Genomic DNA, 27,357 nt, shown 5'->3' on the forward strand with positions numbered 1-27,357 from the left:
TCCCGTTTTGCGCATGCGTCCTACTGTTGGCTGAAGCCGAACCTCGGGGGCCCAGGACTCCCTCCTGCACATGCGCAGGAGGCTCAATGACAGTCCTGCGTTGGCTAAGGTGAGGGTAGGGAGGGGGATTGCATGGCCAGGGGAGGGCGGCCCTGCACCCTCTATGTAGCCTTTCCAAGCTTTTCCTATGCTCCTAAGACCCACCTCATCGCCTAGATCCCGCAGAAACCAGTGTACCACTCACTACAGGGTGTCTGGGCCCTCAAAACGCCCTAGGACCTAAGACCCCTGACCCTTCCCTATGACCCAGGTCAACCGAGTAGTGTTGGGGGGGCACGACGAGAAGGGCTACGAGGCGGGCAGATGGACTCTGCGCCCCCCCTGGGGTAGGCACAGCTCCTGAAGGTTGAGACTGGGGGGTGGAGAGGACGCTTTTCCTCCAGATGTCCTTTGACCCCTACTCATTTCCCTCGTTTAGGCTCCGGGGACAGAGGCTGGCCATGCTGCACGTGACCCGGGGGGTCTGGGGATCCCGGGTCCGAGGATGGACGCTTTTGCCCGCGTTCCTCGGGCCCGCTCGGGCCTTGTCCTCGCTGGCGGCCAAAATGGGGGAGTACCGCAAGATGTGGAACCCCACCGAGCCCCGCGACTGGACGCAGCAGTACCGCGAGCGGTTCATCCCATTCTCCAGGGAGCAGCTGCTCCGCCTCCTGATACAGGTACCGCCCGTCCCGGGTCCAAGAGCCTGGGGCCTACGATTCCCGGCAGGCCTTGCGGCGGCAGCGTTTGCCACTCTATAGAGGGCTGCCTTGGCCCCTCCTGGGAGTTGTAGTTCCCATTCCCCTTGCAGTCCCAAGTGGGCGGGAAGTGAGTTGGCATGTTAGGGGAAGACCTCTGGGATGCAAATATAGCAGCGATTCCCGACTCTAGTTTGTTCTTGGGGGCTTGAACAAGCACTTTCTGGGGCATGGTTTTTCACTCTGTAAAATGGGTATAGTAATCATCCTCATCATTACTCTTACTACTACCTAATAATAATCATCATACCTACAAAGCTATAACCATAATTATCACATTATGCTCTTAATGTATGGCACTGTACTAAGCATTTTCCATGTATTAACTGAACCCTCAGAACCACCCAATAATAGAGCTACCACCATCATCCCCATTTTATAAATGAGGGCATTGAAGAGAAGAAGGGAAGTGACAAGCATAATTAGTTAAATATGTGTGCCCTGGAGTCAGACAGGCCTACACTGGAGTCTCAGTTTCTCTTTATCTAGACATTGTGGCTCTCAGCAGGTGACTTCCCTGAGCCTCATTTTCCCCTCTGAAAAATGGGGATTATACTGCTATTGGCCTCTGCGTCTCTGGAGGATGAGAAAGTGTGAGCAGCTAGTACCTGGTGCACAGTAACCACTGTGTGAATGTTGGCAAGTCAGTGTCAAAGTGAGAACTTGAACTCCTAGCTCTCTCAGTAATCTGTTTCCCACTATACCAGGCTACCTCAGTTTCCTGGTCAATAAAATTGACACCCTCCCTGAAACAAAACAACATTTTGAAAAGCTCAGAGCTCTGACTGTCTGTATGGGCTGTCAGGGCAGGAATTCCTCCCAGTGAGGAAGGGGAAGGAGGCCTAAAGAGCAGTTTTGCCTCCTGAGGTGACAGGAATTCCACTCCAGTCCTGCGGAGAAGGCGGCTTTGGAGGAGTTCTCGGCCCACGTGGACTTCTGCACCTTGTTCCACTACCATCACATCCTGACCCGGCTGCAGGTGAGGATGGGGCCCCTCCTGCCCTATACTGCTTGTTTGCTTATCCATTCATTCAGCAGAAGTTCTCCAAGCACCTTCGTGGAACCTGGCCCTGTTTTAAACCCTGGGGATGCTGCAGTGAACAGGACAGATGAAGCCACACCCTCAGGGAGCTGGCATTCCAGTTTGGGAGACAATAAATAAATGAGAAATATTATACCGGGGAGTGATAAGTGCTATGAAAAACAATGAAGCAGAGATTGAAGCAGATTAGACAGGGATGAGACGGGCCTGTTTTAGACAGGGTGGTCAGGTAAGCCTTCTCCAATAAGGAGGTGACAAGTAAGCTAAGACCTGAGCGAAGAGAGGCAGTGTGCTGCCCTGGTCGGGTATGGCCTAGTTGGTTGGAGCTTCATCCTGTGCACCGAAAGGTTGTGGGTTTGATTCCCTGTCAGAGCTCATACCTGGCTTTCCTGTTTGATTCCCGTTGGGGTCCATAAGGGAGGCAACAGATCGATGTTTCTCCTGTTGATGTTTCTCTCTTTCTCCCTTCTTCTCTCTCTAAAGTCAATAAACATATTCTCCAGTGAGGATTAAGAAAAAAGAAGGAGAGGCCCTGGCTGGTGTGGTTTAGTGGACTGAGTGCTGACCTGTGAACCAAAGGGTTGCCGGTTTGATTCCCAGTCAGGGCACATGCCTGGGTTGTGGGCCAGGTCCCCAACTGGGGGCGTGCGAGAGACAACCACACACTGATGTTTTTCTCCCTCTCTTTCTCGCCTCCCTTCCCCTCGCTCTAAAAATAAATAAATAAAATATTTAAAAAAGAAAAAGAAAACAGAGAGAGAAAGGAAACATGCCAGATGAATGTGCTGTGGAAGACATTTCAGGCGGAAGGAAAAGCAGGTGCAAAGGCCCTGAGGTGAGAGAGAGCCTAGGGTGTTGGAGAAACAACAAAGGTACCACTGTGGCTGTAGGAGTAAGCAAGGGAGAGAGGGCAGAAGATAAGAGCAGAGATGGGGGGGGGGTGCATTGTGCCCGGCCTTGTGGGCTGTGGTGAGGACTTTGCTTTTACTCTCTGTGAGCTGGGAGCCATGGGAGGGCTCTGAGCAGAGGAGGGACGTGAGCTGATTTAGGTGTTCACAGGCTCCTTCTGGCTGCTGTGTAGAGAAAAGACTGTCAGAGGCAGAGAAATCTAGAAAAGAGTCTATTATATTTGTCCAGGCGAGAGGTAATGGCAGCTCCAACAAGACTAATAGCAGTGAAAGTGGTGAAAAGTGGTCAGACGCTGGTAATGGTTGGAAGGCATGAGCATTCGGCTGCGGGGGCAGGGTGATGGGGGGAAAAGGAGTCCGGGGTGTCTCCAGCGGCTCTGGCCCACTCCCCCAGAAGGATGGAGCTGCCATTTCCTGAGATGTGGAGGATGGGGCGGGGGTGGGAGGCAGATCTGCAGGGAAGATTGAGAACTCAGCTTTGGACTTAGGAATTTGAGCTGCCTATCAGGCAGCCAGGTAGAGATATGGACTTGAATGTAGGGACTGGAGGTCAAGGGAGGGGTGTGGGCTGAGAAGCAGCCCAGGGAGGATCTAGGTGGTACTAAATGGTACTGTGAGGGGAATTAGCTGAACCCGGTGGTGCGCCAGCCTAGAGGTCAGAGAGCAGAACTGGAACTGGGGAAGAGTGTGCACAAGGAGCAGCCAGAGAGAGAAGTGGAACCCCAAGAGAGAGTGGTGTCCGAAAATAAGTTCTTAGCATCCTTCTTCTCCTCCCTGAGTCCTGCCTGTGTTGAGGGTCCCCAAGACCACTCTCAGATTCATTGATTTTCTTTTTCTAGAGTCATTGGTTTTCTAGAGGCACTCCCAGAGCTCAAAAAAGCTGTTATGCTCACAGTAATAGTTTTTACAGCGGAAGGATAATGGAAAAATGAGCAAAGGAAAAAGGTGATGTGGCAGAGTTCAGGAGATACCTGCCACTTGTCCTTTCCCAATGTTGTCACACAAACAGCACTTAATTTCCCCACCAATGATATGTCACATCACATGTGGAGAATTACCAGCCAGGGAAGCTCGCCCGTGCTTTGTCCAGGGTTCTTATTGGCGGTTGCTCACTGGGCCTGGCTGGCCACCTGTGTGGCTGCCCTAGTTACTCGGTCTTCAGCCCCTCCAGAGGCTAGCTGCCAACAGCCCCATTTGCAGAGACAGAAACCAAGGCCCCGATAAGGCCCAGGAAGTGGCCCAGATTACATAGTTCACAAGCAGCAGAACCAGGATTGGGGCCCCTGTCCGCCTGCCTCCAAGCTCTGCCCCAGGTGTCGTGGGAAGGAGTCAATGAACCCAACACAGAGTGAGCACCCAGCAAGAAGGGGCTGTTCCAGGCAAAGACGGGACCTGTAGGAAGATGTGGCTATGTGCAGTGAAGGGTTAACTCAGCAGACCTGGGTTGTCCAAACCCTGCACATTTCAGATGAAAGACTGGCCATGGATGGGCTTCTGGGAGGGAACCTCCTAAATCTTTGGAGCATCGTGCTTAACAGAAGTGTCTTGGTTTACCCAGGGCCTTGGGCCACACTGGGTAGTCGATGCTAACAATGAATTGCCTGGGTTCAAAAGCTAGCGTTGTTCACTCAGTTATGCAGATGGCCTTGGCAGGTGACCCCTCTCTGCTCCTCCTTTCCCTGATTCATTCACTCATTGAATTGGCTCAGTAGATATTTATTGAGCACCAGCTATGTCCCAAAACGGTTCCAGGCCCCAGGGCACAGCAGTGAGCCTGACAGACGGGTGTGTCTGCCTCATTAGGTCATATTCCAGTGAGGGAGACAGACCCTCAACCAGGTGAAGGAGGAAAATATAAGAGATGCTAAGTGCTAGGGATAGGGTTGCCAGGTAAAGTATGGGATGCTTTGTATACTCATTTGCTACTGCTGCCCTAACAAATTACCATGAACTGGGTGGCTTAAAACAACAGAAATGTATTCCCTCGGAGTCCAGGAGTCCAAAAACTGTGGGAAGAATTGGTTTCTTCTGGTGGTTCTCAGGGCACCATCGTCTCAGACCTCTCTATTAGCTTCTGGTGGCTGCTGGCAACCCTTGGCATTCCTTGGCTTGTGAACACATCACTCCACCTCCATCTTCCCATCACCTTCTTCTCTGTGCCTCTCTTTGTCCTTTTCTGCTTTTTATCAGGACACTCTCATTGGATTTAGGGCCCGCCTTATCCAGTATGATCTTACCTCAAGCCTTTTTAATTTTTTGAAGATTTTATTTATTTGTTTTTAGAGAGAGGGGAAGAGAGGGAGAAAAACATAGATGTGTGGTTGCCTCTCACATTCCCCCAACTGGGGACCTGGCCTGCAACCCAGGCATGTGCTCTGACTGGGAATCGAACCCGCAACCCTTTGGTTCACAGGCCAGTGCTCAATTCACTGAGCCACACCAACCAGGGCTCAACCCTTTCTTTAATTATACCTGCAAAGACTCTTTCCAAATGAGATCATATTCTGTGGTTCTGAGAGAACATGGATTTTTAGGGGTCGCTATTCAACCCTCTATACCCAGTTAAATTGGAATTTCAGATAAGCTATGAATAATTTTTTAAGTATAATTATGCCCCATGCACGTGCAATACAGTCCTCAAATATTGCATGGGACATACTTAAACTGAAAAATTATTTGACATTAACCTGAAAATCAAGTATAACTTGGTGTCCTGTATTTTATTTTATTTATTTTTGCCTAAATCTTGTAACTAATTAATAAGAAAAAGAAAGCAGAGGTGTTTTGCAACTTTAGGTAGGTGGTCAGGGAAGGCCTCACTGAGAGGTTGGCATTTGAGCAGAGACCTGAAGGAGGTGAGAGTGAGCCATGTGGAAAGCTGCAGGAATAGTAAGTGCAAAGGCCCTGTGGCAGGAGTGTAGAGGAACAGCAGGGAGGTTGGTGGGGCTAGAACTGAGTGAGCAACGGGGACAGGGCTGGAGCTGGGGGCAGAGATGGCAGTTGGGCCAGCTCCTGCAGGGTCTTGTGGGACATGGTGAGGACTTTGAGCGAAGTGGAAGCCAGTCGTTGGCTCTGAGCAAAGGAGGGACATGAGTGGATTTAGATTACAGCAGGCGCCCTCTGGTGACCATGAGGGGAACAGCAGGGTGGGGATGGAGGATGGGAGCAGGGAGACCTGCCCCGCGGGCACTGCACCAGTCCAGGGTACATGGGTGGCTCTGACAGGGGTTGAGAAGTGGTCAGATTCTGGATCTGTTTTGAATGTGGTGCCATCAGGATTTGCTGATGAATTGAATGTGTGAGAAAGAGAGGTGTCTCTGGTAACCCCAGACTTGGGGGCTGAGCAACTAGAAGAATGGACTTGGCATCTTTTGAGCTGGGGAGGATGGTGGGACGAGCAGGTGCGGGACGAACCGTGCACAGTGCATTTGAGAGGATGCCCGTTGGGAGCTCATGTGGAAGCATCGAGAGGCCGTTGGTTATCCGTGTGGAAGTGTTGAGTAGGCTCTTGGCTGTGTGAGTCTGGAGCTCAGGAAAGACGTCCTAACTGGAGACAAATCTGGGAGTCCTTAGGAGACATATGGTATTTGAGGTCCCCAAGGGAATGCTTGAGGATAGAAGATGGCAACATGCCCTGGCCAGTGTGGCTCAGTGGATTGATCACCGGCCTGCGAACTAAGGAATTGCTGGTTCGATTCCCAGTCAGGGCACATGCCTGGGTTGTGGGCGAGTCCCCAGTTGGGGGCACATGAGAGGCAACCACACGTTGGTGTTTCTCTTCCTCTCTTTTGCTTTCTCTTCCCCGCTAAATAAATAAATAAATAAATAAAGGTAACAATGGACACACAGATCCAGGGACATTTTTCATTCTTTCAGCAGATGTTTGTGCAAGGCCCTGTGCCAGGTTCTGGGCTTCATTGAGGAGCCAGCTGGAGCCTGCCCCCTGCCCCCAGGGAGCTGAAGTCAGGTGGTGGGAACAGTCGTGGATCTGATGCTCTTTCCCAGTGAATGGATAAGTTCAGATTGTCCACTTGAAGGGCATGGACCACGCGAGCAGCTAACAAAGCTGACTTTGGTTTCTGTACTAGAGTCTGTGTGCAGATTAGAAAAAGGCTCCCCTTTCCCTGGCCAGGGGCTGTCTAATAGCGTAGTCCCTATGCATGTGTGGCTGTTAGATTTGGAATAATTGAAGTTAAGTAAGATTTTAAAATTCTGTTCCTCAGTTGCGTTCAGCACATTTCAAATGCTCAGTAGCCACCTGTGACCCCTAGCAGCCTAATGGGCAGTGCAGGTCCAGGTGTCCCCATCACTGCAGGGTGTTCTGTTGGCTGGTGCTGCTCTGTACCCTGCATTTCCACCTGGAAGGGTGACTGTTATGACAAATGTACAGGTCTCCAGCATCGCCAATGATGCCTCTTAGATCTGGCACCTCTGTGTAATACACACCCCACCGGCCACACAGATGGCCCTGCTCAGCCTAGGCTTCCCGAGAATCATAAGGGAGCTGGAATATGATGGAGGAGTAGGAATTCAGTAGTGGAAGGGGAAAGAGGCGGGTGGGGGAGGGGTGGTTAGGGAGAGTCTTCCCAACAGCATGTGCAAAGTCCCTGTGGCTGGCCGTGGGAGGGCTTGCGGGCCGTAGTGCAGAGCATGGTCCTTCCTGAGGGTGGTGGGAGCCTTGGAGGGGTTTGGACATAGTTGGACGTATAATTGCTGATATGCCACTTCCCGGCTCTGTGAGCTCGGTCAGTTACTTAACCTCTCTGTGCTGCAGCTTCCACATCTGTAAACGAGGCTAATGAAAGTAACATTCTCATGTTGTGAGAACGTATATAACATGCTTCACACAGTGCCTGACATGTAGTAAGTACTGCAGAAATGTGCGCCTTTCTCCTTTATTACTATTATTGTTCTCGTTCCATGAGCTCTCCCCGGCTGCTGTGTAGGGAACAGATTAGCAGGGGTGGGACGCGCCGAGGGGGTTGGGGGAGACCATTGAGAAGCCTGTCGGACTCAGCCAGGCCAGAGGAAGCGATGGTGGTGTGGACGGGGAGGAGAGGGCTGGGTGAAGTGGCGAGCTGTGTGGAAATGGAGTCGAGGTGGGAGGTATTTATTGTATGAGGGGAGGGAGCAGCCGGGGTCACCTGCGACATCCAGGTTTCTGGCTCGAAGCCCTGGTGGATATGAAATTCCCAGAAAAGAATCTGGCTCGCGGAGGACGTTTGATGAATGCAGATTTCTCCCTCCTCTGGCTCTGAGATTCCCTCATTCCCACTGCAGCTCGGCCCTGGGAATGGAATTTCTCAAGGTCACTACAGGAGCATCGATGTGGCCTGTGGGGCCTGCTGTCGCAGGCCTTCGCTTTGGCCTCAGGTCCTGTCCTCGGCGGCACGCCCCACCCTGGGAGTTAGTTCAGGAGGATTAGCTGTGCTTGACTATCCCCTGCGTCACCCGGTTCCCTGCTTAGTTGTTTCTGAGGCCCTGGGCCTCCCCCCTCCAAACTCTGGCCCCGGCCGTTCGGCCGTTCCCCTCACTTGGAGTACCCTCCTCTTTCCTTCCACTAATTCAAAGTCACACCAGGCCCAACCAGGTTGTGCCTTAAGGCTCCCTCTCCTGAGAGACACTCAAAGGGTGGGTTGAGGGACTTGTTTTATGGAGGGGTGACGTCCCTTGGAGGCTTGCTTTTTGGTCTGGGACAGTCATGCGTCATCCTGAAACTCAATCCCTCCTTGAGCAAAATAGGCTAGGCACCTGGAAGCTCACTCATTCATTCAACCATTTTAGGGGGGGGGGGGGCGGATGAATAAGAGGAGGTGAGCAAGGCAGAGGCTAGTTCTATGGGGACTTGGAGGCCATGGAAGGATTCTGGACTTTATTCCAAATGCAACGGGGAGCTGTTTATAATCTAAGTAAGCTCTTTGGCACAGCCTGGTAGACAGCGGTTTGGAAGTGGTGCGAGGAGAAGCAGGCAGAGCAGAAGCCCCAGTGCGAAGGCGGCTTGCAGAGGAAGGCAGCCGTGAAATGGAAGGGAAGAGGGGGTCAAGAGCAATTTGGAGGCTCAGCCAGTGAACTCGCTAAAGGGCTGGATATGGGGGTGATGACAAGAAAGGAATCCAGATGCCTCCACGGTTTCTGATCAGAGCCTCTGAGTGGATGGTGGTGCCATTTCCTGAAAAGAGAAGACGGGCGTGTGGGCTGTGGGGAAATGAAGCCTTCTCCTTGGGCCGCGTTAGATGCTCGGTGCCATTAGGCATCCAGGTGGGGAGGTCGAAGAGCTCATTGAATCTAAGGGTCTGGCACTCGGGAGAAGCCAGGGATGGCTGAGGGGAACTAGTCAGAGACAGGAAATGCAGAATGGTGGTTTCGTAGGACGGTTGGGGGTGGGAGTGTGATCTGTGGGCTTGGCTTGTTGGATTTGAGGTGACTGTGACATCCTAAAAGAAATATCAAGCCCTGGTTGGGTGGCTCAGTTGGTTGGAGCGTTGTCCCGTGTACCATGTACCAAGAGGCTGCGGGTTTGATGCCCAGTCAGGGCACATACCTAGGTTGCAGGTTTGATCCCCAGTTGAGGCACATATAAGAGGCAACTGATCAATATTTCCCTTTTACATTGATGTTTACCTCTAAAAAGAAAAAGAAAGAAAGAAAGAAAGAAAGAAAGAAAGAAAGAAAGAAAAACAAAAAACTAAATAAAACATATCTTCGGGTGAGGAATTACAAAATACGAAATATCTCATTAAAAAAAATACATGTCAAGTAGGGAGTTTGTATTAGTTCCTATAGAGGCTTAAGCGGCTGTAACAAGCAGACCCCACAATCAGATGGTTTAAAAGAGATGGAGGATTATTTCTCTCCCACTTAACAGCCCTGTGGCAAGTGGGCCAGGGTGCGTAGGCTGCCCTGTTCCACATGAGATTACGCTGGGGCCCAGGGTCCCTCCATCTTGTTGCCCTGCCTTCTCATAGGGCATTGTCTTTACGTGTGTGTGGTCAAAACTGGGTCCTGGGTAGAAGAGTGTCCTACGCTGGCAGAACAAGGAAAGAGTGGAAGGTCTAAGGGGCCAAGAAGTGAGGGGGAAGGTACGGTACACGCATCACTTCTACTCATGGTCCGTGGATGAAACCAGGGTCTCCTGGCCACAGCCGGCCTCAAGGGATGCTGGGAAATGAGTCTCTCTGGAGCAGTCAGTGTCCGCCTTTACTCCCATCCTGTCGGAGAGCAGGAGAGTGAATGCCCATGCACTGCAACTGGGTGTTAGGTCCGGAACTTGGAGGAGAGGCCCGGGCTGGAGATGTGAGCAGGTAGTTATCTGCAGGAGAGGGTGATTAGCCCTGACCGGTGTGGCTCAGTGGGTTGGCCGTCATCCTGCAAACCCAAAGGTCACTGGTTTGATTTCCTGGTCAGGGCACATGCCCGGGTTGTGGGCCAGGTCCCCAGCTGGGGGTGTGTAAGAGGCAACTGATCGATGTTTCTCTCCCTCTCTTTCACTTTCCTGTCTCTTTTCTCTAAAACAAATACCTAAAGTCTTTTTAAAAAGAGGGTAGTGGGCTGTGTAAGAGCATGGGAATGGCGAGGCCACTTAGAGCAAGCTTGGGGAGAAAGAAGGGAAGAGGGGCCCAGGCCAGAGGCAAACTCGGGGGAACCCCATCATTTATGGGATGGGGCCAGGAACACTCTGAAGTTTGCCTGTGACCCCTTCATGTTCTAACCTAGCCTGTTTTTCTTCTCTCTGACTCTCTCCTCAGGCCTTATATGACCCCATCAACCCCGACAGGGAGACCCTTGACCAGCCTTCGCTAACGGATCCCCAGCGTCTGTCCAATGAGCAGGAGGTGCTTCTGGCGCTAGAGCCCCTGCTGGCCCAGGCCAACTTCTCCCCGCTCTCTGAGGACGCCCTGGCCTACGCTCTGGTGGTCCACCACCCTCAGGACGAGGTCCAGGTACCTGTCTTCTAGAGCAGAACCAACACTGCCAGGAGGCCTTGGGCAGGGGTGGGGCCTTTGGGAGGCACAGGTTGCTGGGAGTTGTCGTCCTGAACGCAGGACATGTGGCACATTCAGTGAGTTAGAAAAAGACAACTTTTTTTCAGGTCACTTCACTGCTGTCTGTTGGAAAACTATCATAAGATATGGATCTTCTCAGAAGTAAAGATTTTGTTGCCATCTTCCAGGAAATTGTAATAATAAGTAACACAAATTGCTCATTTAAAAAAATATTTTATTTCTTTTGAGAGAGAGAGGAAAGGAGGGAGATAGAGAGGGAGAGAAACATCAGTGTGTGGGAGAAACATCTATCAGTTGCCTCCCATGCGCCCCTAACCGAGGACCTGGCCTGCAACCCAGGCGTGTGCCCTGACTGGGAATCGAACTGGCCATCTTTCAGTTGCAGGTCTGCTCTCAGTCCACTGAGCCACACCAGCCAGGGCACAAAATGCTCACCAAAATTATAATAAAAATACTAAACTCTTCCAAATTTCTATCCACATTTTTGTGATTTTTAAGAAGTACTTTTTTCGAAAGTCATATTTTATTGTCTCTGAAATTGGAATGTGACTTATAAGTGGTGGTGTGATATAGTTTAATTGGCAATATATTTTCTCCGTTAGTTGCTTTATAAAATAATGGAGTAGCTTAAAATCAGTGGCATCTTAGAGTCAAGGAAATGTGGGCGCGCTGACTAGTGTGTGAAGGCGCCTCCTGGGACGGTGTGCACCTGTGCAGTGTACAACCTGAGCCCCCGCACGCGGGCACCCTGCCCCAACCCAGGGCACTGACAAGCCTGGGAGAGGGGGCGACATCACTGGGGGGAAAGATCATCGTATTCCAGTCTCTTGCCCTCACACTCCGGCCCATGCTCAGCTGCCTCTGCTTCCCTTGTCCCCCGTGGCAGGTGACAATCAATTTGGATCAGTATATCTACATGCAGTTCTGGGCCCTGGGCCAGAGAGTCGGACAGATGCCTCGTAAGTCCAGCGTGGGCTCCAGGCGTTACTTCTTTCTCAAGTCGTCCCCTGCAGAGAGGTGAGGCGGCCCTTGTTCCCCAGCTGCAGCGAGAGGGAGCAAGGTTAGTCAAGAGGGGACTGACAGGTCAATGTCTGGGTGTGGGTGTCTGGGGCCTGGGTGGGAAGTCGAGAAAGTGGGGAGGGATGCATCATCCAAATGCTGCTTTCTCTCCCCAAGGGAAAGTCAGAACTACAATTCCCAGGGGAAGAGGCGGGGTAGGGACACTTGTCCCATTTTCCAAACGAAGGAAACTGGGCTCAGAGAGGAAAGGTCACATTCTGAAACAGCGGCGCAGCCAGGATTCTGATGAACATAATTTTAAAACAACTTTTTTTTTTTTTTTTTAATTTAGAGAGAGAGAAAGGGAGGGACAAAGAGAGGGAGAGGAACATTGATGTGAGAGAGGGAAACATCGATTGGGTGCCTCTCACACGCCCCCAACCGGGCACCGAACCCACAACCCGGGCCTGTGCGCTGACCAGGAATCAAACAGGCAGCCTTTTGGTTTGTGGGACGATGCCCAGCCCACTGAGCCACACCAGCCAGGGCCAAACATCATATTTTTAACAGGATCTTCAAATACAGAGTTGGGTCAGGGAAGCCAGATCTCACAGTCAGCCAGGGGGCCTGTCAGTTACGCAGTCTTTCTGGAAATCAGTTTATCAAATATGGTCATGAATCAAAAAAAAAAAAAAAAGAAAGAAACAAAACCAAAGACAAAGAACCTCTTTTAGTCCTTAAACCAGTAATTCCACTTTCAGGCCTCTCTTCCAAGGCGATATTTATACTTGCAGCGTGTGTTTAATTATCTGTCTCTCACGCGGCACTCCAGGCCCCGCAAAGGCAGCGGCTGATTCATTGTGTTTTTTCTCCAGAGCTTTGTAGCACTCCCTGGCGCCCAGCAGACACTCTGAAATACATGCAGAATTTGAATTTGAAAATTAACTAAACCAAAGAATTTCATTCAGCTCTCCTTTTGCCAAGTACATAAACTCAGACGCACTCCACGTGCCCAGCAATAGGGGACTGGGTTATATAACCGATCCCCTGATGCTGGGCACTTAGGTTATAGCTGCCTTTCCTCCCGCCATTGTTGAGTAGCTGGTAAAATGACTGTGTGCCCGCAAAGCCAGAGAGAGAGGGTCCTGGGGTTGGAGGGGGCTCCCCGGGCGGTCCCGACCACCCTGGCTCTCGGTCTCTATTCGTCAGGAGATACTTTAAGCGGGTGGTACTAGCGGCCCGAACGAAGCGGGGGCACCTGGTGCTGAAGAGCTTCAAGGACACGCCGTTGGAGGGCCTGGAGCAGCTGCTGCCCGAGCTGAAGGTGCGCACGCCCACCCTGCAGCGCGCGCTGCTCAATCTCACGCTGGTGGTCTCGGGCGTGGCGGTGTTCGTCAACGTGGGCATGGTGGTGCTCACGGACCTCAAGGTGGGCACGTCCCTGCTGCTGCTGTTCTTTGCTGCCTTCATGGGCCTGCGGGCCTCCAAGGTAAGCAGGCCACCCTCACCTGCTGGGTTCCTGCTTGTGCCTTCCCTGGTTTCCTTTCCTTTGTCCTTCCTGCCCCCCGCATTCCCTTCCTTCCTTCTCGCCCTCCTTCCTTCCCTCTCTTCATTTCCTCACCTTTCTTCCTCGCTTCCCTCCCTTTATTTCCTCACCCACCTTCCCTCCTTCGTTCCTTCCTTCCTTCTCTACCTTATTTACTCAGCGCAGCCTTGGGCAGGTGTCTTGATCTCTCTGTGCTTCACTTTTCTCACCTGGGCAATGGGGATAGTCGTGAGACCGCCTCATAGGTTTGTCTCGAAGATTACATGAGCGAATCCATGAAAAGCACGGGGCGCAGTGCCTGCGTGTGGGAAGGGGTACATTTGTGTTCACAGCTACTCACTGAGTGCCTGCTCTGAGAGGTGCTCAGCGACCAGGTGCAGGATGAACCAGACTGCCTGGGTTTGAATCGAGCTCTACCGTCCTGTAGCTGCGTGACCTCAAGTAAGCTGCTTAACCTCTCAGTGCCTCGGCTCCGGCATCGGCAAAGTGGGGATGTCAATAGGACATGACTCATAGGGTTGTTGTGGGGATTCAGTTAATTAATACGTACGGTGCTTAGAACAGAGCCTGACACTTAGTACAGAAGGTACTATAGGAGAGTTAGCTATTGCCATTATTATTATTACCACCTGGGCTGTTGTGCCCTCTGAGTGTGGGCTTCCCCATCCTGGCTGGTGTCATTATCACTGGGGGAGCTGTTTTTGTTGTTGTTCCACTTATTGATGCACTCATTGGTTGATTCTTGTGTGTGCCCTGACCAGGGATCGAACCTGCAACCTTGGTGTATCAGGACGACACTCTAACCAGCTGAGCTACCCAGCCAGGCCAGGGGAGCTGTTTTATAAATGCAGTCTCCCGGGCTCTAGCCCAAATCAACTGAATTGGAAACTTTGGGACTGGGGCCCGGGAAACTATTTTTAACCTGCTCCCTTCTTGATTCTACCACATGTGAGTGCAGGGCGGCCTCCTGCAGTTGCGAAGGTTGTTCACCATCTCAGGATTCATGGCGAGGGGGCGGGTGGGGGCTGACACCCAGCCTGTGCTTTGCTGGCCGAGCCGTGTGCCCTGTCTCCGTGCTGAGTTGCCCGGAGGGGCTGCCTGGTACTGATTCTCCCCAGGGTTGGCACTGGCCCGGGGAGCGTGGACTGACGCGAGGCGTCTGTTGTACTCCATCGTTCACTCGCCGGTTCATTGGTTTTCAAGCTGTTTTCAGCCATCCCAATGGGCTGTTGGGAAGACTGGTGATAAATTCTGCAGATAACAGCCAGGCTGTGCTGGCTGAGAGGGGGAAGGGCTGGGGAAGGGCGCAGAGAGCAATCCCTAGGGCCAGGGGTCAGGCAGGATTGAGGAAAGCTTTGAACAGGGAGGAGGGAGGACGGAGCCTGGTGGAGGAGGGGCCGGGCGAGCACGGCTTGGGGGGACCCACGGGGCTGGGGTCCAGTGTGCAGGGTAAAGTGAGGCCCCAGAGTGGTGGCAAGGGCCTTGCATGTCAAGGTAGGGACCCTGGGCTTTATCTTCAGGGCAGTGGGAGCCATGGAAGGGTTGATTTTTTTTTTAAAGATTTTATTTATTTATTTTTAGAGAGAGGAGAAGGGAGGAAGAGAGGGAGAGAAACATCAATGTGTGGCTGCCTCTTGTGTGGTTGCCTCTTGCACGCCCCCAACTGAGGACCTGGCCCGCAACCCAGGCATGTGCTCCGACTGGGAATCAAACAAGAGACCCTTTGGTTCACAGGCTGGTGCTCAATCCACTGAGACACACCAGCCAGGGCACAGAGTGAAGTTTTTATTCACTCTCCCAGAGGGGAGAGGGGCTTGGTGTGGAGAGATACAGCAGCAACAAAATGCAGGGGCTTTGAGCTTTTATTAAATGATCGGGGTAGTTTTAGAGCAAGGTGTTTCAGTTGGTCATGTATGTGCCCTGACTGGGGATCAAACCTGCAATCTTAGTGTATCAGGACGATGCTCTAACCAACTGAGCTCCGCGCCAGGGCCAGGGGAGCTGTGTGGGCTGCAGCTTGTTTTGATGGTACCTTTGGGTGCAGGGTCCGGCCCTTGCGGTTTGGCATGGCCTGTTTCATTAAGTTCCTGGAGCCACTGCGCCTTTAGGGTGCTTCCAGTAATTTTCTAGTCCTGAGGATAGAGGCTCATGAAACAAGAGTCAGTCGTGCTTTGTGGGGTCCAGCCAGCTCTGGGAAAGAGGGCCTGAGAAAGGGGCTTCTGTCCTGTTACCTTCTTCTCTGGAGTTCCCACCTTGAGACAGAGCTCAGATCAGATTCCTGAGAGGCCAGTTGTCTGCAGGACACATGCCCCTTTCCTTGCCCTCCGAGGGCTCATCCGCGTCCATGGTTCCCCCAGGCAGCTTGCCTCTGTCTCCTAGATCTGTGCTCTGTGCTCAGCCTGGAGCAGCAGCAGCCTGGGCGCAGCGCGGCATCTTCCCCAACCCGCTCCTCCTCCTGGTTCTCCCACTGCTCACTGGCGAGACCCCTGGAAGTTGTCCTCACCCTGCCTCCAAATCCGTCAGTCCCCAGCCTGTCGTTCCTGCTCCCCGAATCTCTGTGCCATCTCCTCTCCTCTGTTCCAGCCCCAGCCCAGACGCTCTTTCCAGCCTCCTAGTTGGTCCCCTCCAGGCCATCCTGATGGCCCAAGGTTGGTCCTGCTCCCATGTCTCAACCTAGCATCAGAGACCCTGTGTCCCCAGCTTCATGTGACACAGTTCTGTGCTTCAGCTCTACCAGAGTATAGTGGTAGCGTCTCTTCCCGCTGCTTTCCTTCCTTCCCTTTGCACATGCTGTTCCTCCTACACAAATGTCCTTTCCCCCTTACTGGGCAGTCCAGCCCTGCTCACCCGTTACCTTCCGCTCACAGGCAGAAAGTAGACTTCACAGACTGGGATGGTGCTTCTGTGGGCACCCGCCCTACCCTGGTTCACTGTGGGTCTCCTCACCCAGCACAGAGCAGGCCCAGGGGTGCCCCAGGGACACACCAGGGCTGGTCTTGCTCTGGAGGAAGTGGTACGGGTCACACGTGCCGTACAGAGGTCATTGCAGGGGGCACTTCAGGAACCCAAGGATACAGCTGCTCATCCGTGGGAAACGATGTCCAACCTGAACCTTGACAATGAGGCAGTGTTTTCTAAGAGTTGGCTTGGATCATTCCAAGGCCCAGAGGCCTGAGAGCAAGGTGTGCTCAGGGCCACGTTCAGGGTCCACTGGTTTCTTCAGCATGGGCTGCGTTCAGAAGGAAGGGGTGAGAGGGGACTGGGGGAAATCCTCGGGGGCCAGGCCAAGGAGCTGGGACTCTCTGAGGGCACCAGGGAGCCATGGGAGGTGCTCTGAGCAGGGGATGAGCAGGGTCCCCTCTGGGGCTGTGCAGGGACGGACTGGAACAGGAGACTGAGGTCAGGGAAGAGGCTGGAGCAATGCATGAGGCAGGCTGGAGAGGAGGGGACCAGGCTGGGGACTGACAGACAGGCTGGTGTGTATGAGGCAGGGAGGATAGTGCCGGGGGTTGGCCTGTGACTGGGTAGATGGGGTGGTTGCCCCAGATATGGCCCCCAGGGCAGGAGGGAGCAGTGGGCTAGGGGTTAGGGGAGGGGAGACCCTGCACTCAGTGTGGGCCGTGGTGAATGTTGAAGGGACATGTGGGTGGCAGGTGGTGAGCCCTCTCCACGGAGAGGTCTGATCTCATCTGTGTGCCATAGAGTGGCATGACCTGCTCATTTAATCTGTGAGAATTCAACACCATCAGCTTGGCAGAAACCGACACAGAGCCCAATGTATTTTCATACCAGACGGTCCCTGACACACACAATTCCCGCATCTCGCCTTCAGCTAGAGGAATGGCGATTCGTTCCAATGCAGGGACATAAAGCGACTGTGCTGGGCTCATAAAAAGAGAGCACAGTCTGCACACAGCCGTGTCATCGGTACCATGCAGGCCAAGTCCACGGTTTTTCAGGGATGCGTTGACTTGAGGCATTTTATCCACCTTGGTCTCTGTGTAAGACGGGCAGCACTCTGTCGGGGAGAATACTTGTATTTAAAAGGCAGCCCCCAGCCCGAGCTTCCAGCCTGGTGTGGATGAATATTCAGTGGTAGCTAATGTTTAGATGCTTTTTAGGGCTAAGGCTCTGTGCCAAGGCCTTCATGAACGGTTTATTGACTCCCTGAGCACTTCCTGTCATCTGCCTCATTTCACAGCGCTACCCAAGGGCTTAGGTCATAGCTGCCGGTGCACAGCCGGTAGGGGGCAGAGTTGGGACTCGCTTCCAGGCCTGAGGCTGCAGGGCCCACCGGCTTTGAGCTTATTTTGTGGATGAAGGGAAGACTGGGGGGAGGGCATGGGTGGGCTCTCATTCCCCTCCCTAGGGATACCAAGGATGGGGCCCCGGCCCTGACCCTTGTTGTCTTTTAGCACAGAGGGGAAGGAAGGAGAAAGAGGGAAACATTGACTGGTTGCCTCTTGTATAACCCCAGCTGGGGACCTGGCCTGCAACCCAGATTTGTACCCTGACTGGGGATCGAACCAGCGACCTTTTGGTCTGCAGGCTGGCACTCAATACACTGAGCCACTTGAGCCAGGGCAGCACTTCTCTTTACAATTTATTATTTTAAACCTTTTTTTTATTATGGAAAAGTTTTTAAAAATGCACAAATCGAATGGTATGATGAGTTCCCATGTAGCCAGCATCCAGCGTCCACAATTAGCAATAGTCAATCGCATTTCACCTGAAGACCCCCGCTCTCTCGCTACTTATTTTGAAGCAAACCCTAGACATATCTGCAAATACTTTAGTAGTATGTGTCTTAAAGATGAGGACTTAAAAAAATAATTGTAACAAAAAATTCCAAGGCCAAAGCTTGTATCGATTGCAAATCCTTGAACAAATTCATTAATAGCCAAAGGCTGCAAGATATTAACAGCCTCGGAGTCACTGGCGCGAGAGCGGGTGGATTAAAAATACAAATAGCCGGGCGCAAGTCCCGGGGACCTGAGGCGAAGAGGTCTGGGGAGGGTCCGGGAGTCCGCGACCCCTACCGGTGTGAGGGCAGCGGGGGTGTGTGTATGGGGCCCGAGCGCGGCCCTGCCCCTCCCGGGTGGCCGAGCTGCAGCCGTCCCACCTGCAGATGTTCGGGCAGCAGCGCAGCGTGCAGGCGCTGGAGCTGGCGCACATGCTCTACTACCGCAGCACGTCCAACAACTCCGAGCTGCTCAGCGCCCTGGCCCTGCGAGCGCAGGACGAGCACGCCAAGGAGGCTCTGCTGGCGCACAGCTTCCTGGCCCGGCGGCCGGGCGGGGCAGGCGGCCCGCCCGAAGGTAGGACCCTACCCTGGGACACGCCCCTCCTCCCCACGGTGCCGGGAGGCCCCGCCCCGCCCCTTTGTGGCCCCGCCCCATCCGTCTTTGCCGGGCTCCTCCCAGGCCCCCCACCTGAAGCAGAGTCCACACTGTCATTGCAGGGTTGAGTCTCCCCTGTCCCAGGAGACATCGTCCCCACGATGCCCGCCCCCTACTCCTTGCTCCCAATGGTGAACCTGATCTATTTCGAGGTGACCCCAGCCCTCAGCAGATGGGACCCCTGAATCCAGCTTACGATCTTGATGGACGTGTTTTTTTTTTCCCCTCCCTGGGTGGCCTCCATTTCCTGACCTCAGCCTCAGTGGGGCACTTGATCAGACACCTGTTTGGCATGCCCGCCTCTGCACCCCGCTTGGGGCTTACTCCTTCCAATAGGAGCCCACACTTTCCCTACAAGAGACTCTTGTCCCTTCACTATGTAAGCCCCAGGTGGTCCCCTTTCGAACTTGAGAGCCCCACATGAGAGCCCCAGAGCCGAGCCTTCCAGGCCTTGTCCCACTCTCCTAGCCTCAGTATACCCATGAGCTTCTCCTAAACCCAGGCCCTCCATCGTCCTCACAGCGCCTGCCTCTCCTCCTGCAGAGACCTCCCAGTGGCTCCAGTCGGAGGTGGAGAATTGGCTCCTGGCTCAGTCAGGCTGTGAGGTGACCTTCAACGGAACTCGGGCTCTGGGCCACCTGCAAGCCCTAACTTCCACCATCGGGATGTGCCCGCCCCCGGGTTTCCCCAAACTAGTCTCGCTGGCTACAATCACTTCCCCCCTGGCCGCGCCCAGCAGTGACAACCCTTGACAGAAACCTCTCTCTGCCCAGCCCGGCCCAGCCACCTGGTTAGAAACTAAGCCCCGCCTCCTCCACGACCAGCTGTCGATCACAGCTGCTGCGATTTGCAGCTCCCCAATTCCAATGACAGGCAGTCATGTTGCACTTTATTCGTAAGACAAAGCCCCCAGTCAAGACAGCCTGCATTTGCTAGCCCTACCCCTTCTGGTGGACAGCCCGTCAAAGCTTTTTGGTTCTGCTGCTGTTCCATCTCCGAGTCCCACCCCCGCCGGTTCGGCTGAGGAGCGAGCGTCAGCCAATCGCCGGGTTCAGCACTACCAACCACCTGGCGCAGTTGCTGGGCCGTGCCCTCCCGAGGCTATATATCCTTGTCTTATTAGCCTGCTGCGGGCAAACTGCCCATCATGTTCACCAAGGCAGAGCCCCAGCCCACACAGCCAATGAGTCAAACTCCCAGTGACAGCTTCTGGGCACTCTCAACTTGGGGCAGCCAGTTGTCGCTGCATAGAAGCAACCAATCGGAATTCCTAAAGGGAACCTGTTTATCAATTGCCCCTACTTATAAGGCAGGCCATCTGGTCAACTGCAGATCAGCTCGTCCTAGGCTGGAGGAGTTGGGGGCCTTGTGCCAGCAGGAACTGCGGGCCAGGAGGAATCATCCTCACCCCAAGATGAACTTCCATTCGGGCCCAACAACCTCAGGTGCCTTCTCTGCCCAGGTTTCTTACCCTTTCTATAGAAACTACCTCGGTCTGGACCTTCCCTCCACCAGTGGCCTGTGCAATATTTATTGATCTATCAATTTTGCCCTCTCCCAAAAGAATAAATCATGTTTAATAATCTGGATGAGTAGTATAGTTTGCAGAGGTCAGAAAGAAAAAAGGGATCAGATTTCTGGGAAGGAGACTGGGTCTTGCGGGAATGCTTTTGGGTGGGTTCCAGGCAGAGAAAGCTGTAATCCTCGAGGGAGACTGGACTTGTAGTCTGTGAAATAGACTGGTTGTGAATCACAGAAGAGGATTGCAGAGAGGACCTAATTCCTGAGAAGTGCTAGTTCCCCAAAAGACTAGCTCTTTTTTTTTTTTTTTTAAGACTAGGTCTGAACACAGGAGCTAGGGAGGCCATGTGCAGTGATGAGACTGGCTGTTCGCTGCACAAAGGTGCACACCCAGGAGATGGATGGGTGTGAAATCCAGCCTCCTCTCTCCTGACAGGAGTTCTCTCTGTGTGGAGAAGCCTGGAGAAGGGGGGATGCCATTTAACTTTTACTTAAGTGCCTAATGGGCTAGAGGCAGCATTTAGGGAGGAGGCAAAAGAAGGGGCATTAGGTTGTAATGAGGGAAGGAGGGTATGTTCTAAGAGGGAGATGGGGAAGTGTCTTCCCAGAGGGAGGCCTGAAGTGAGCGAGAAGAGACCCACAATCTAGAACAACACACACACCCTACCTAGTTAAGTGAGAGAGACACTTGCAGAAGGAAAGGGGGAACTGGAAATCCAGCCTCTTGGTTCTTCCCCAGAAGTGCCTGAAGGCTTTCACTCCACAGGGATCCTGAGACTTGAAATGGAAGGGTCCATGGTCATGGGACCCCGGCTCCGGTGTCCCGAGTTTAGAAGGACCTGGGGCCCTGGAGCTGGACATACTGAGGCCGAACTGCTGGGGGTGGGGAGCTGTCCTAGGTTCAGGAGAGATCAGGCATGAGCAGTCTGGGTCCCTGAAGGAAGGGAGGAAGGAGGGCAAGGCAGAACCCGTGGTCAAATGATTTTATTTTCTGGAGGCGGGGTGAGGCGAAGGGGCTGGAACAGGCTGGGGCCACAAGGCGACTGCAGCGTTCACTCCCGCTTCCGCAGGTGGATGTAGATGAGGCCACTGGCCAGGGCAAGGGGGAAGGCCACCCAGGCCAGGGCAAAGCAGTAGCCGAAGCTGCCCCCAGATGGATGCTTTGCCAGGATCTCCTTGGCATGGATGGCGTAGATCAGCGCTCCAGTGAACACTGCCACGCCTGTGGGGAGAGAGGAACCAAGTGTCATGCCGCACCCTCAAGAAGACTGCATTTCCTAGCAAGGAAGCCGCCAGAGGGCAAGTGGGCAGCACCGCTGCCTGCCGGGAGTTGTGGTTCGCTTCCCCAAAGCCATGCAACCAGGCCTCGGGCACTTTGATCTCTGGGTCCCCTTTACTTATCCATAAAATGGAACAATAATATCTACTCATCCATCCTTTCAAGGAATATTTTTGAGTGCCTCTCTACCAGCCAAGCTTACAAAGAGTGAATTAATAAAACATGAAAGGGGCTTTATAGTAATTCAGGATGATAATGTTCCCGAACTGAAGAGTATGACTAACAGCGCTTTACACCTGAAGTCAAAAAATTGAAAAGTACATGGAACTCCCTGAAGTGTCTGATACATGTTAGGTTCACCAGAAACAACAGTTGGCTGCCATTATAATTACAAGACCACTAGTATGATTCTTGCCCTGGCTGGTTTAGCTCAGTGGATTGAGCGTCGGCCTGCGAGCTAAGTGTCGCTGGTTCGATCTTCCAGTCAGGGTACATCAGAGAAGGAAAACTCTGACTCCAAAAAACCTCCGCTGCCTTGCGGCATACCTCTTCAGGGGAAAGGCTAAGGGAGTAAACCCCGACAGAAAATCCGGAGCCGGAGTCCCTAAGGCGGTTTGACGTTGTAGTCAACACCGGCAACTCCTGCGGCGCACCTGAACCCAAGCTGTATCGACTCCGTCTTTCCCTTGGACCCTTCAGCTGCGAAGAGAGGGGGGGTCTGCTGCATGGGCAACAGCAGACCCTCCATATTACCCTGCCCAGGCTCTGTAGCTTCAGCGTCATCACAAGATGTCGATTCAACACGGGAGGAGACAGATACCATGTCACTCCCGAGTCGGACTGCACAGCCATTCTCGGCGGTGCAGATAGACTCTTAAGAAGCTACACCATCGTCTCTCGAGACGGACGGCTGCCGACGACGACGACTAGTATGATTCAGAGTTCTGGGGTATTCATTAGCGACCTATCCCTGCTCTCCTACCCCTGCCCCTGGGATTTAAATGATTTGCCCACACCACCTTTCTAAGCTCTGGCTCCTAGAAGCCCCAAGTGCCAGCTCCCCCATGACTCAGAGACACAAACCACCACTGAGTCACTGAAGACTACAACTCCTGTAAATTCCTGGGCGCAGAGGAGTGCCATGAAGGCACCTCAGCTGATCCTTGGGCGAAGAATTCTTTCCTTTTACCAGATGCCCACTCTCAGGGCCCCCAGCATCCTGATAGATGCCCTCCCTTCCCTTTAACTCCCAGGGAACAGTGCTTACTGGTGGAAAGCTGGCAGAGGCCAGTGGCATAGAAGAGCCCTCCTCGTCGCATGGTGTAGAGTTGGAACATAAACAGGATGAAGGACAGGCAGCAGAGGATGAGGGAAAGCACCATGAGGACCTGCACTGCCTTCAGCCAGCCTGCAGTAAGGAGGAGAGAGAGGTGAAAGTCACAGCAGGTCCAGAGTTCCAGCTCTACCTGCCCGCTCATCCATCTGCAACAATGCCCCCCTTCCCAATCCCTGGTTTAGAGACACAATTTTGGATACTTAGGAGTATCACCTTATTGACTTTGATTCCTGTAACTTTGCTAAATTCCCTTACGGGTTTTAGAGGCTGTTTTGAAGGATTTTCTACAGAAACATGTTTCCTGGGAATTGAGATGTTTCTACTTCTTTCTTTTCCATCTTTGTGCTTTTTATTTCTTTAAAAAACTTCTTAAAGATTTTAATTTGTTTATTTTAGAGAAAGGGGGGGAGAAGAGAGGGAGAGAAACATTGATCGGTTGTCTCTCACATGCTCCGAACCAGGGACCTGGCCTACAACCCAGGTATGTACCCTGATCAAGAATTGAACCTCTGACCTTTTGATTCATAGGCCAGCTCTCAACCCACTGAGCTACACCAGCCAGGACATATACCTTTTATTTCTTTTTCTTGCCTTGTTGCATTGGCTACCTCTAGTACAACACTGGACATAAGTTGTGAGAACAGAAATTCTTGCTTTACTCTTAGGGGAACACATTTCATCTTTCACCTTCTTTGACTTAGAAATTTTGATGGATGCAACTCTGCCCCTTTAGAACTCAAATGCATCTGCCACTCCTCCTCCTTTAGATCCTTGGAAGGGTTCAGCCCTACCTCTTTAGAACTTCAGTATGGTTCCAACTCCACCTCTTTGGAACTTGGAGCAAATGGTCCTAGACCTCCATTCAGAATACCAGTCCCATCTCCATAGAACTTTGGAAACATAATCCTATCTTCTTGGAAACTTGGGAGCATTCTCCCTCTTCCTTAAATCTATAGCATGTGGCCTCCACTCTCTGAATCCCCAGGGCGCGGGAGACTTTTAGCTCATCCTCTTTAGAATGTGAGCATATTGCCCTCTGCTACTGAGTTAGGCAGTTCATACATTGGCTCCACTCACTCAACGTTGGGATGCAGCCCCCCCCCCCAAACTCAAAGCTTGGTAGGTTCCCAATTCTGGGCCCAGAGAAGAGACTTGGGGTTACCCCTCCCCTTTGCAGACCAGTCCCCCATGCCCCTCACCATTCTCGCTGACAGTACTGCAGGCCCACGTTTTGGTGTCATTGATCCACGTGCAGTCGTACCAGAGATTCAAGGACTCCTTTCCAGGGAGGGTCCACCAGGACTGGGATGGACAGAGAAACAAGGGAAGGGATAGGAAAGTAAAGTGGGAAGGGTCAGAAAGTCTGTAGGAAGGGTTTACAAAAGGGTTTGATGTCGAGAGAGGGCGGAACCAGGGAAAAGTGGATTTAATAGGAAAGGAGAGGAGGTCGGGGAAAGGGCCTCCAAGGCAGATGCTAGGGGAAAGGGGTGTGGCGGGAGTCTGGAGGAGAGCGGGAGGCTTACCTTGTCCAAAGTGGCCACGAAAAGCAGGATGAGAATGAGGATGTGAAGGGCAGAGACCACCAGCAGGAGGAGGGACATGGCTGCTGTGGAAGCCTGGGGTACGCGCCGTTGTCAGAAGGTGGTCGTCTCAAGAGGCTGGCACAGGGGAGGGTGAGATGCCCAAATCCTCGTGGAGAGAGAGGCTGACTCCAGACCCCTGGGGTCTGAGGGAGGAAAGGGCTAGAAGGGGCTACAGGCCAGGACGCCTGGGTCTCAGGGAAGAGGAGGCTGGGGGCCCAACCCCTGAAATCCCCAGGGGCTAGAGAGGGCCAAGGATGGACTCCTGATGGGACCCCCCCCCCTCCATATCCTCAGAGCCCTGTCCTTGGGTGCCCAGGAATCAGGATGTGAAAATTCAAGTTGAAACCCCTCCAGGTTTATCGGAAGCTGTGGGCTGCCCCCAGAGAGAGGCATCTCTCCACCCCTCTCCCGGGGTGGGGGGAGGAGGGGTTCCGGGTGAGTCATGGGTGTGACTCATCCCACCCGCCTTCCTCCAAGTACCAGGGAAACCCCAGCCCCTGGCTGTGCCCACGAGGTGCCCACCCCACCCTGCTGCCAGACCGGTGCCTGCTGGGCACCTTGTTGGGAAAATGGACTGGATCCGTGTTTGGGGGGAGAGGCCTGAGAAGAAGGAACCAGTCCTCCATTCCCCTTCAGTGTCCAGAAAGGGGAAAGGGTCTGGGGGGGTGCTCAGACTTGGGGTGTCCTCAGGCAGGGCCCTGCTCTCGGGGTCTTCAGGGGAGAGTGGAGAGCATTGGGGAAAAACAACAGGATATTTCCAGGTGCAGGGCTCTGCTGGGAACCCCCAAACCATGCCGGGCCCCACCCCTCCCTGAATCCCCACCCCAAGTGCTAAGAGATCACTTCTGAAACGACAGAGATTCCCATTAGGGGTGTCCTTCCCAAACGTCTGCACTCCCAAGTAGATTAAAAAAAAAAAAAAAATCCCAGTCCGGATAACGGACTGGAAACTTACCGAGAGCGGCAGAAAAAGTCAGAGTTGGAGCCTGTCCCTCTCTCGGGCCTCTGCGCCCCGCCCTTCTCCCTCCTTCCACCCTCTCGAGGCCCCCGCCTCCCTCGCCGCCGGCCTCCCTCCGGCGCTCTCCCCTCTGGCTCTCTCCGACCTCCTTCCCTCCAATACCAGAGCCCTCTGTCTCGTCTCGGTCTCTGTCTCTGTCTCTGTCTCCCGTCCTCACTGCCTATACCTTCTTCCTTCTGTCCCTCTTCTCACGCCCCTGGTTTCTCTTCCTCTGCTCCTCTCAATATATACCGACCCTTTTATACCCACCCTCACCGCACCCAGCTGAGGTCTGCAGCCGGGGGGAGGGCCCAGGCGCTCTCGTTCTTCATTCTCTGAGCCCCGCCCACTGCCCCAGGCACGCATCTTTTGGGGCTCCCTCCCAGGGTTGAGATGAGAGGTTGGAGCGGAGCGGAACAGAGCTGGAGCCCTGGAGCGGGGCAAGCATCAGGGCGTGGGAGGGCCCAGTTCTCAGGCCTTTGCTCCGGGCCTCGTCCTGGGACCTGGGACCTGGGACCTGGGACCTGGGACCTGGGACCTGGGACGGATGTCTGCTTTCCTGGATGGGGCTTAGAACTGGATGCTCAGAGGATGAAAGTCTGAGGGGGGAGGCCAGCTTCCTGCATTGTGGAGCGGGCAGAGGGCCAGGGGATGGGAAATGGGGACATGGAGAACTCTGGAAGGGGGCCCGGAGGTGGAAGTTAAGAATCCCAGTGCTACCGTGGCCTGCCTGGGGGCCCTTGGTCAGTTATGTCAACTGTCTGAGTCTTGGTTTCCTAACCTGTGGGTATAATAATACTGATAATACTGACAATATACTAATACTACTAATAGGAGTCCGATACGTATTCTAAGTAAGGTAATACCAGTACATTAACACACCTAACACATTTGTTCCTTACTTCATCAAACATTTATTGAACATCTTTTATGAACCAGGAGTTAATAATGAAAGCCAAAAAAACAAAAAACAGAAGTGAGCCAACTGTTACCGTGGTGCTTATCTTCCTAGTAGAGGAAGACAGACAGTGAAGAGAACACATATCAATAAAAAAGATAAATTCAGAGAGTGATAAATGCTTTGAAGGAAACACAATGGAGGATGGAGGTAGTGATGGTGTGGGGGACCTACTTTAAACAGGGCAATCAGGCAAGGCCTCTCCAAGGAGGTGACATCTGAGCTGAGACCTGAAGACAGGAGTCATTTGAATGCTGGGTGAAGAGGAAGGGCAAAGGCTCTTGAAAACAAGCCCGGGCTGTTTGGGGAGCAGCAGACAGAAGGCCCAGTGTGTCTGGAATATAGGGAGCTAGAGTGAGGGAAGGAAAAGACATCAAAGAGGGCCCTTGAAGACTAGGGGAGGAGCTTGGACTTTATTCTAAATGCAATGGGAAGTCATTGAAAGGTTTTAAACAGACATGCATTACCAGGGATTTAATGTTAACTATTATTATTAATGATAAATCTTGGATTTGAATTTGGGTGAGAGGTGATGACTACTATGTACCTGGGTCTCTTGGAAGGCCTGGGTGATGGTGAATAGTGAGGGACAGGGGACCAGGTGTCAGGGGTCTTGATATGGAATTGAGAGCTGGAGAACTGAAATTCTGGGTTCCCCTGCATGGGAAGGAACCTGGATGATCTGGTGGGGACAGAGCTGGGGGAGGGAGGGTGGTTGGTCATGCTGGCTCCCTGAGGGCAGTTCAGTGACTGTCTGGGTACCTGGGAGACCTGGAAGCAGACTCTAGAAGCATACTGGCTGGGTTCAAATCCTAGATATTTTATCACTAGCTGTGATTTTGGGCAGGTTACTAATAATCTTTCTATGCCTCCGTTTTTCTATCTGTAAAATAGGGATAATAGTTAATGCATCATAGGGTAGTTCTTAGAGTAGTGATGTCATAAGCACTGTTGTATGTGCTCCTTATACTAGGCATTGGGGCCCTGAG

The 27,357-nt window shown here is 52.9% G+C and overlaps 2 protein-coding genes across 6 annotated transcripts; one reads left to right on the forward strand and one right to left on the reverse strand.

The window, feature by feature from the left end:
• The first annotated feature begins 27 nt into the window (after nucleotides 1–27).
• On the forward strand, nucleotides 28–20,283 carry TMEM143 (transmembrane protein 143). Of its 2 annotated transcripts, XM_090259302.1 has the most exons (8): nucleotides 28–109; nucleotides 479–719; nucleotides 1,672–1,776; nucleotides 10,493–10,687; nucleotides 11,637–11,767; nucleotides 12,959–13,238; nucleotides 18,424–18,613; nucleotides 19,238–20,283. In XM_090259302.1, the coding sequence occupies exons 1-8, from the start codon at nucleotides 87–89 to the stop codon at nucleotides 19,444–19,446; spliced, it is 1,374 nt and encodes a 457-aa protein (XP_090115428.1). In that variant the 5' UTR covers nucleotides 28–86; the 3' UTR covers nucleotides 19,447–20,283. The 2 variants fall into 2 exon arrangements, with proteins under 2 accessions (XP_090115428.1, XP_090115427.1); XM_090259301.1 differs by lacking the exon at nucleotides 28–109 and having other exon boundaries at nucleotides 444–719.
• A 900-nt stretch (nucleotides 20,284–21,183) lies between these two features.
• EMP3 (epithelial membrane protein 3 (MAM blood group)) lies at nucleotides 21,184–25,680 on the reverse strand. 4 transcript variants are annotated; one of them, XM_090259303.1, is made up of 5 exons: nucleotides 25,369–25,680; nucleotides 24,354–24,556; nucleotides 24,030–24,132; nucleotides 22,762–22,902; nucleotides 21,184–21,437 (listed from the first exon to the last, which is right to left on the reverse strand). In XM_090259303.1, exons 2-5 carry the CDS (start codon nucleotides 24,429–24,431, stop codon nucleotides 21,268–21,270), a joined length of 492 nt encoding a protein of 163 aa, XP_090115429.1. In that variant the 5' UTR covers nucleotides 24,432–24,556; nucleotides 25,369–25,680; the 3' UTR covers nucleotides 21,184–21,267. The 4 variants fall into 4 exon arrangements, with proteins under 4 accessions (XP_090115429.1, XP_090115430.1, XP_090115431.1 ...); XM_090259304.1 differs by having other exon boundaries at nucleotides 24,354–24,572; XM_090259305.1 differs by having other exon boundaries at nucleotides 24,354–24,582.
• Nucleotides 25,681–27,357: the final 1,677 nt, after the last annotated feature.

The sequence above is a fragment of the Furipterus horrens genome, unplaced genomic scaffold (assembly GCF_987537825.1).
Source record: "Furipterus horrens unplaced genomic scaffold, mFurHor1.1.pri manual_scaffold_13, whole genome shotgun sequence".
NCBI lineage: Eukaryota > Metazoa > Chordata > Mammalia > Chiroptera > Furipteridae > Furipterus > Furipterus horrens.